The 9,016-nt window shown below is 43.4% G+C and overlaps 2 protein-coding genes across 3 annotated transcripts; both read right to left on the bottom strand.

The window, feature by feature from the left end:
- Positions 1-44: 44 nt before the first annotated feature.
- LOC117138289 (fas apoptotic inhibitory molecule 1) lies at positions 45-1,881 on the bottom strand. 2 transcript variants are annotated; one of them, XM_033300267.1, is made up of 4 exons: positions 1,390-1,881; positions 1,224-1,289; positions 389-676; positions 45-308 (listed from the first exon to the last, which is right to left on the bottom strand). In XM_033300267.1, exons 1-4 carry the CDS (start codon positions 1,525-1,527, stop codon positions 114-116), a joined length of 687 nt encoding a protein of 228 aa, XP_033156158.1. In that variant the 5' UTR covers positions 1,528-1,881; the 3' UTR covers positions 45-113. The 2 variants fall into 2 exon arrangements, with proteins under 2 accessions (XP_033156158.1, XP_033156159.1); XM_033300268.1 differs by having other exon boundaries at positions 1,412-1,444.
- A 2,316-nt stretch (positions 1,882-4,197) lies between these two features.
- Positions 4,198-8,832, bottom strand: LOC117138288 (protein lap1). Its single transcript, XM_033300266.1, has 6 exons — positions 8,488-8,832; positions 8,208-8,414; positions 8,016-8,151; positions 7,670-7,959; positions 5,666-7,459; positions 4,198-5,604 (listed from the first exon to the last, which is right to left on the bottom strand). The coding sequence occupies exons 2-6, from the start codon at positions 8,358-8,360 to the stop codon at positions 5,428-5,430; spliced, it is 2,550 nt and encodes an 849-aa protein (XP_033156157.1). The 5' UTR covers positions 8,361-8,414; positions 8,488-8,832; the 3' UTR covers positions 4,198-5,427.
- Between the last annotated feature and the right edge of the window lie 184 nt (positions 8,833-9,016).

Raw genomic sequence — 9,016 nt, 5'->3', positions numbered from 1 at the left:
CACTTTGAAAACAAGTTTTGAAAAACCTTTATTAACAACTGGGCATTAACAAATTCAACAAATGCAAAACTTTATCCTATCGTATCGTATGGGGAGGAGCCTCCTATTGCCCCTCAGTTGCTGCTCTGCAAAATGGAGACCGGCTCTTGCATAATCTCCTGAATCTTTGCTTCCGGAACTGGCACCCCATTCGCCAGCAGAGTGTGAACGATGCCATCATGTTTATTGCCACTTGAGCGTGCCTGAAGCACGAATTCCGTGTCCTGCAGCAGGAACTTGGTGTCTGTGCCGCCGTGAACAAAAACCGACTGCGAAATGGGGGTAATAAAGTGTGTGAGTGTGGTGTGTGTGTGTGTGGGTGTAGGAGCCAATAGCCCATTTCCCTCACCTCCTCCGTGCGCAGCTCATCGTTTACGTAGAGACTCAGCGTGTCCAGCTTGAGCATTATTCTATATTCCTGCGGCGCCTCTGCGGCCGCATCATCTGTATATAGCCACAGTCGATATTGCCGTGTCATGTCCTCGGTGTACTGGTCGTGCGACTTGCCGTCGATGTAGAGGGAGTACTCGTACTTGAAGCCCGGCGCAGGATCAACGCGTATGATGCAGCGCGTCTGATCGATGTGAAAGGTGTCCTCGCCAACCAGCTTGAACATCCAGTCGCGACGCAAGACTTCCTGGGGATTTGTATTAAGATAAATTAGATCGATGAACTTGGTTAATTTTAATAGGTCCTTAAATCGTTGCATTTGGATCTACCAGCTTATCACTCATACGCACCGTTGCCTGTAGTAAAATCTTTTTTTTTGTTTGTTTTACTCGTGCACAATGTGCATTTAGCAGGTATCGATTTAATTTAAATAGTTCATATAGGTTTAAAGTTTTAAAGCACTTGTAAGCACTAAAGCACTTTAGTAAGAATTTTCTAAATTTTTAGTGGCGGTTAATTTCCAGTTTGGTATAAACCTAATGGTGTACTAATCATGCATATAAAAACTGAAATGCTAAATGTCGGTGAGAAATAATATAAGTGTTTTAAGCCCAAGGAATTAATTAAATATTTTTATCAACTAATACGACCATTTCAAATATTATTCTGCATTGCTGAAGTACGATTACGTACGTACACGACCCGTAATTAAGTTTACCTTCACAATGCAAATACTTTGCGAGCTCCAAAGCCAACAACTACCCACCCATCCCAATGGGAGCTAAAAAACTTACCCGTCCATTGACCCAAATCATGCGCCGCCCACTGGTTGTGCCATGTTCCAGCTCGATGCGGTACATCTACGTTTAAAAAAATAAAATAAAAATTGGGAATGGGCGGACAATTATCGCGAATTTCCATTAAGTTTATGTGGCGGTTTTGAAAACCAATCGCAGGTACCTTGCCATTGATGGGCACACACCATTGAGCGACGATATTCTGTTTGTTATAGCGCTGGTCCTCGGGCACATGATCCTGCGTCATCGTGGGCTGCGTGGACAGATTCTCCAGGCGCAGTGTGGGCGAAAGAAAGGACATGGGTGCGGAGCCTCGTGTCGATCTGGCTCTGGCCCACCGCCAGTCAATCAATAAATCCTATTAATATTTATAGTAATCGCCTTTAAAGTGCAGCCAACTAAATGGGTTACACAAAACCCGAGAAAGCCACGTAGGTAGATATGTATAATATTTTGGGGAGTTCAAGGAACTCAAGTTTGTGTAATCTGCAGATCTGGCTTCAATGCACTTTCTCTACACCCCTATGTGTGTGTGTGTGTTTAGACCACGAAATCGGGCTAGAATCTATTCCGCTCACTGACTTCAACGGGCGGCGAGAAAACCGCAAGACCGAACCGCACGTTGTTAGCGCCAATGGCACACTAAACAACAAACCCCCGTGTACAATAAAAGCCAAAGGAGGAGCCAAAGAAAAACTAGTTGGCCCGGGCTGGCTGCCTTTGCCTTTTGGCCGGGCTCTCCGGCAGCTCTGCTCTGTTCTGGCCTTAGCCTCAGCCGTGCTTCTGGCCGAGAGTCGCGGTCGCGTTTGTCGGTCTGCCAAAGTGCAGAGCAACTACGCCGCATGGCGCCAAAACAGAGTTGATTTGTTTCCACTAGTCGTGTGCGTGTGGATATGAGGCTGAGCGTGTGTACAGGAAAAACCCCCTAAGACCTACACGCAACTATTGGCCATACATTAAGCGGCGATCTTTGGGATATAGTAAGCATTCAAGCCGGATACTTGACACCCTCATTCAATCCTTTTTCTACATAAATGTAAAATGTGGATGTAAAGTTCCAATTCTATTTCTACACAAATATGGTGCTTATCCTTTTGGTTCCTGTTATCAAGTCTTCACTGTAAGCACTTCTCAATACCCCCACCGAGTGTCGCTCGCATAAAAATAAACTTTGCCCCGTCAAGTATGCAATTGTTTCTGCATTGCAATTGGGCTGGCTGGCTTTCGGAATGAGCCTGGTTATTCGCCAGGATATTTCGCCAATGCCTCCGGCCTCCAATTGAGCGTAAGCCAAACAATATTCGTGCATACATATTTTATTCTGGATGACAATTATTTTGCCCTGGGGCACAGAGGAACTCACTGTGCCACATGGGCACATGGACGCAATCGTCGCAAATTTGTCGCATTTTGTTTTGTTGTCATGTTTATGGCGCAACATTTTCTGCCCATAAATACACGCCGAAAATGCTAATGACCGATTGGGTGGGTGAGTAGTAGTGGGCAATGGGTGATTTCTTTACGCTGCCAAATGACTTGCCGCCGCCTCCTGTTGGTATTTCAATCGACCAGAAGCGATATTGATAAATGTATTTGGGCCAGATTGGAGCAAGGAGTCGCCAACGAAACGGGCACATCATATGTCAAATCAAGTTTGCCAGCTCTTGGCTCCAACCCATTTTACCCACCCACCCATTGCCACCCAAATGGGTGGGTGGCAAGAAAAACATATGCCATCGCCCCAGCACGCGAAGGTCACTGACAAAGCGCCGTTTGAAGTCGCTCACAGTTTTAGTTGATGTTGACGCTATCAAAAGGGGCAGAGTGGGTGGCGATGGGCAGGCTTTCTCCTTTCTCTCTGTGTGTGTGTGTGTGTGTTTGCTGGTGTGTGAAGAAGAAAAGCGTTCGCTTGACAACAACAACAACAACAACGACAGCGTTGGCAGATAACGAAACATTTGACAAGGACAAGGCTGTCCGCCGCCCATTAACTCCCCTTTCAGCACGAAGCTCCCCGGAGGCAGTGTGTTAGTGTAATTATTAGTGCTCAACAAAATAAATAAGTACGTATATTCATGCAAACATTCAGTTTTTTCCACGCTTCCTCGCAGGCTAAAGCACCATGGGATATCTTCTAGATATATTCAAAATAAATCCAATCCTTTTAAGTATTTTAACTAACTTTTTAGGCTTAAATAAATAGTAAGAGTAGCGAACCTGGGCTTGCTCATGCTTATATAACCTTAAAACCCATTTGAATGAAAAGGATCTTATAATTTTTCATCATATTTTGGCGTAAAACAAGTTGAATGAGCACAAGGTTATAACAGAAACTAAGTCAAAGTTTGATAAATGTAAATACTTTAAAAAAATTTGGGATAATTAATTTGTTTTAACTAAGGAATTTAAATTATAAATTCGTTTTTGTATATTATAAAGAATAAGATTTAATTTAAATTTTTGGATTAAAAAATCATGATTTCTCAATTATAATTTCTTATTATTATTAATTTCTTATTGCAATACCTACATTTCAATGTATTTTGCCCATTTATCCTTCACATAGTGAAGCCCATAGTGCGCGGTTGCGCTTTTTCGTTGACTACTTTCCAGTTGAATTTACGACCATTCCGCTGGTTGTACACTTTTTATGCAAATACATGTGGCCAAAAGTGCCGCAACAGACAACATTCGGTGGCGCTGTCGCTGATGATGTCGTAGCCAGTGGAGTCGTAGAGCAAGGGGGCATGTACCGGATCGTCCTGGGGGATTGGATTGCGTGCTTTGGCTGGTGTCGACCAAATGGCACACTACAAATGTCGCCGTCAATTAATTTCCATAGATAATTGCCTGTCGATAACGACAGCGGCAGGCGGAGACATTAATCAAAAGGCCGCCAGGCTGTTGACTAGATGGTTTTTGTACTTGGCTCTTTCGGCGGCTGGATAAGATTTAATCAAAAACTATGGCGAAATGACAAAGTGAATGTTGTATTTCAGTGATTTGTGGTAACGCTCTTAAATCAAATTGAATTGGCAAAATGTGTGCGCTTGCTTAAGTTAGCTAGATTCGTATGTATGCAGTATGTGTGTGTGTGTGTGTTCTTCAATAATGCACATATGTATATATGACTATATATATATAAAGGCTATGAATATAGAAGTGCTTAACTTTCGATTAGATTTCACGTGTTTAACCAGATAAATAATAATACTGATCACAATGCCAATAGCGTGAGAATTCAGTTTGTGCTAACAGTTCACCATTGAAAATAATGTTTGACACTTCGATCGATTGGACAATAAATATAGATTGTGTACGTATATGTAAATATATATATATATATAGAATTTGTATTGCTGCACCATAACAACTAACATAAACAGCAAATATCTTTTGTAATCAAGTAATTGATCTATACATATAATTTTGGGAACAAATTTGAACAACGCTGGGCGTAAAATAGGCGCTAGTTGAAGGTAATTTGTCTGATTATCGCAAGTATATATAATGAGTGCGTATATATACCTATAATCGACGCTAATTGCACTATTTATATGTATTATGCTGATACATTCCACTGGCGGTCAGAATAATGGTCGCACAACTTCCGATGCAAATGCCACTTCAATGTAATCTACGCATCGTAATAATAAAGTACAGGGTATTTATATGTGTCTGGAACTAATAATTGAACCAACATATTATTGCTTCTTTAAGTGCATAACTTAACTATTTACATAAGATATCGATTAGATACTGATTAAATAAATCCAACTTATTTATAAGTGGCTCAATTCGAATTATAAATAAACATTTTTAAAGTCAAATTATAAATTCAATTCATCTTCATTTAACTTAAATTTTGAGAATACTTGTTGTGGGCTATAACTACTAATTTTGGCCGTATTGTGGTAATATTCTTCTATTGAGTATGGAGGTGCAGAGAAAATGGCAGTTTGGATTCGTCTATCTAATATACAAAAAGCATGGGATCCTCTCTAGCTGGCGATTGTGCTCTATGACTGATGGTTTGACCGCCAGTACGGAAGGGTATTATGAACTAACACTATGATCGGTCCAAGTGGTTTGTTATCCGATTTCGGCGATGCTGCTTATTGGAAAAATGCGTTAGAAAAATGCACAAAAAGTCTTCGGTCTCGGGATGGGAATCGGCTTAGGTCGGTTAATAGATGGTCCATCATTTTCTCGACAACATTATGTTCATGACCGTGCCACAGTTTAGCAGCACTCGTTTGGCATCGCTCAGGTTGGCATTGGTCAGGTCGTAGCCGTCGATTTCCAGCAACTTGTCGTTCAGATTAAGCAGGCGGGCGGCATTCGTATTGGGCGTTATGGAGCTCACAAAGATGCCAACCTGTGGTGGTAAATTATTAAAATTATTACCTGATGTACGGATTAAAGATATTCGAACTAACCTGATTAAGAAGCTCGGCTATATCAAAGCCTATAGTATTCTCCCACTTGAGTGTAACCTGTTTGACTGTCGGATTTTTATGGACACCAAAGATCCAGGTGGATTTCTTATGGCTCGCTTTGGAAGTATTATTAGTTGCCGTGGAATTAAGCGAGTGCTGCGACATAGTGTCATCCAGCTCCTGGTCTTCCTCCTCCGGATTTGGCTCTAAATTATTGCTAATATTATTTTGGTAGTCCAACTGATCGACTGACTCTTCGACTTCCTGAGCGCCAATCGCTGTCGTTTTAAAGTTACTATTGCTATTCAAAGCATCTTGGTAGATGGTTTGTTCTTGCAGCTGTTGCTGCTGCTTTCGCTGCCTCATGGACTCGTAAAGGTTGAGATCCTCGGGCGTTTTCTTTGTGTAAACTCGTGCTATGTGGTATGGTGGTGGTTCCAACCGGGGTGTTGGCACCGCCTGTTGCTGCATCGGTTGTTGCTGCAGCGGTTGCAACTCATAGTCCTGATCCCCGTTTAAATGCGTGGTGGGAAGCGGCGTGTTGGCCTCGACGTAAAGTTGCTGATAGTGTGCTTCGTAGTTGACCAGTGGCAAGCCGTAGTACTCCTGCGTTGGCACCGGGTGCGCCATCTGCTGCGGCTGCTGATAGACTCCGTAGATGTGTGTCGTTTCGGGCGTAATGCCGTATATTGCACTTGTTGTGGCCTGGTCCACAACATCCTGGTTGGCATTGCTGCTATCACAGTGAATTTGTCCATTGGTTACTACGCGTGCCTCCCTCACCTCGCTGGCATTGGCCGATGTGGTCGCCGCCTGAGCCTGCCTCACATATTTGGCCATCTGTCGCAGCTCCTTGGGATAAGGTGTGGGTGAACGCATTAGCCGCACGGACCCAGCCATCTGATCGGGCGTTGGCGTCGGTGGAGCGGCCACAAAGCTGGGATAACTGGGCGCTGGTTGTGCTTTGGCGTTGCTAAGAATGGTGGCCTCCTCGGCGAAGCAAATCCTTCTCGACGGACTCGCGTGAGGCTGCTGCTGGTTGGCGTAAACGAACTCATACTGCTCCTGAGCCTGTTGTTGGGCCTGTATACTGTTCATTTTGAATGTGACTTGCGGGAGCATAAAGCAGGTCAACTGGGTCTTTGTACTTGCATCTAGATATTGCAGCGGCACCAAGGGCTGCGATTGGTTATCGCTCAGCCACATCGATGTAAGATTAACCAGATTTAACATAGAAACTGGCAATGCATTTATGTAGTTATTCACCACATTGAGTACCTTCATCTTGCTCAGGTTTCCAATGTTCTGTGGTAGAGCGGACAACTGATTGTTCGCCACACTTAGCACACTCAACTGCTGACAGCTGCACAGCTCATCTGGTAGTTGTCGAAGTTGATTATCATCGGCGAACAAAAAGCGAAGGCTACGCAACATCCCAATTGTGCTAGGTAGGCGTATAAGCTTATTATGGCTGAGTACTAGTTCCTCGAGCTGTTCCAAGTAGCTTATGCTGTCGGGCAACTCTGTCAAACCGTTTGACTCGCACTTGAATGTCACCAGAGACTTCAGCATGCCAACGCTGAAGGGAAAGGCCTCCAGGCTGTTGGAGCATATGGATAATACCTCCACATTGCGCCAGTTGCTCAGCTCGCTGGGAAGAGTGTCCAGCAAGTTGCCATTGGCCTCGAAGTGCTGCAGATCGCGAAGCTTGCCAATGTTGGCCGAAACACGACGTATTTGATTGAAGTCGATCCATAGTTCGCGAAGGGACTTCAACTCGCCGACAACTTCGGGCTGTGGAGTTATAAATTAATTAAAAAGAATTTAAATTTAAGAATATAAAAATGATATCTAATCTCTGACAACGGTTTAAAGGCATTTAAATAAATATATAAATTTTGAGATTACAAATGCACTTATTTACAAAGCTTTTGTGGTGAATGACATTAAGTTATCTAGTAATTCTTTGTCAGAGCTTATAAGTACCCGGTTCTTATTGCTTACCAACTCGGTAAATTCATTACCGCCAATGTCCAGCCTCTGTAGGTTGATTAGTCTCACCATGGATTTGGGAAGTGTCATGAGATTGTTGAGTCGCAGCTCTAGAATTCTCAGATTTACCAATCGGCCAAAGTTGGCTGGTAGGAATTCTAGATAGGTCTCGTTTAGCAGCAGCTCCTGCAGCGAAATTAGCGAGGTAATGGCATCGGGAAGACGTTGCAAGCTGTTGCAGCTCAGGTCCAGGTGGGTTAAGTGCTTACAGGACTTGATTTCCTCGGGCACATTGACAATAACTAATGGAATAAGTGGCATTTTAGTACTGAGGGAAGCACAAAGAAGGAAATCTCACGATTCCGGTTGAGATCCAGATGCTGCAGCTGGCGCAAACTGCCAATGGCCTGTGGGATGCTCTCTAGATTGTTGCTGTTTACGTGGAGCACCCTTAATCCCTGGCAATAAAACAATTGCGGTGGCAGAGCTTGCAACTGGAAGATAATGTAGGGTAAATTAAGTACACAGATAAGAATAAATAGGGACCTACTCTTGTGGTGCTCAGGTAAAGTTCCTCCAGGGTTCGCTCGTGCTGCCAAACTTCTGGGAAATCCGTTAGCGGGGTATTACTGTAGTCCAGCTTGTCGATCACCTCCTCGCGCTTGAATTTGAAGCAGGGGAAGCATTTGCTCAGCAGCGGCATCTTTGGATTAAGTTTATTGCTTTTCGTTCGTTAATTAAGGCACGTTTGTGGCTGCTGCAATTTGTATTCATGTACATATGTAAGCTGACTGTCTGGACTGGATTTGGGGTTGGGCCCCTCCACTCACCTGTGATTCATCGCCTCCGATGGAACGCTATTGTTGGTCCTGCTCCATTACATTCCATGTCCATTGGCATTTTTGGGCTTGTTATTGTTCTGCCCACCAACACTAACACGCACAGGCACACTCACCCACACTCGCATACACACAGAGGCGACTGGCTGAGCCTCTCTTTTCGCTCTTTCTCGCATTTACTGTCCTCAAATCGATGATTTCATTGTTTACTCAAACGTTGTATGTCAAACACGAGGGGGTAATGTTTATTTTTGCCATCCAATTGCGTTTTATTTAATGTTTTTCGCTTTGAAAATGACAAGTTGCTTGCAGGTGTTAGTGTTGGCAAATGCCGAACGCGCTAGTGGTGGGTGGTGAATTAGTCACGGTTTGATTTGTCAGTAGCTACCGATAGTTTGTTTACATACCTCAAATAAATGTTTTAAGCTTCAAGCTAACATAATTAAGGTATTAAGTGATTTTTTCTGGCAAGATATTTGTTGGTTCATATTCCTGTGTAATTATTTGCAGCAAAAGCTAT

This window comes from Drosophila mauritiana, chromosome 2R (assembly GCF_004382145.1).
Source record: "Drosophila mauritiana strain mau12 chromosome 2R, ASM438214v1, whole genome shotgun sequence".
Taxonomy (NCBI): Eukaryota; Metazoa; Arthropoda; class Insecta; order Diptera; family Drosophilidae; genus Drosophila; species Drosophila mauritiana.
Note: the sequence above shows the minus strand (reverse complement) of the source record. Positions and strands in the feature narration are given on the sequence as shown.

Coding starts and splice junctions, on each gene's coding strand:
- LOC117138288 (XM_033300266.1), bottom strand. CDS start 8,360: ATGCCGCTGCTGAGCAAATGCTTCCCCTGCTTCAAATTCAAGCGCGAG. Junction 7,960..8,015: donor TCTGGATCTCAACCGGAATC/GTGAGATTTCCT, acceptor TTATTCCATTAG/TTATTGTCAATGTGCCCGAG. Junction 5,605..5,665: donor TAGCCGAGCTTCTTAATCAG/GTTAGTTCGAAT, acceptor TTACCACCACAG/GTTGGCATCTTTGTGAGCTC.
- LOC117138289 (XM_033300267.1), bottom strand. CDS start 1,527: ATGTCCTTTCTTTCGCCCACACTGCGCCTGGAGAATCTGTCCACGCAG. Junction 677..1,223: donor TGATTTGGGTCAATGGACGG/GTAAGTTTTTTA, acceptor ACAAATCCCCAG/GAAGTCTTGCGTCGCGACTG. Junction 309..388: donor ATGAGCTGCGCACGGAGGAG/GTGAGGGAAATG, acceptor CCCATTTCGCAG/TCGGTTTTTGTTCACGGCGG.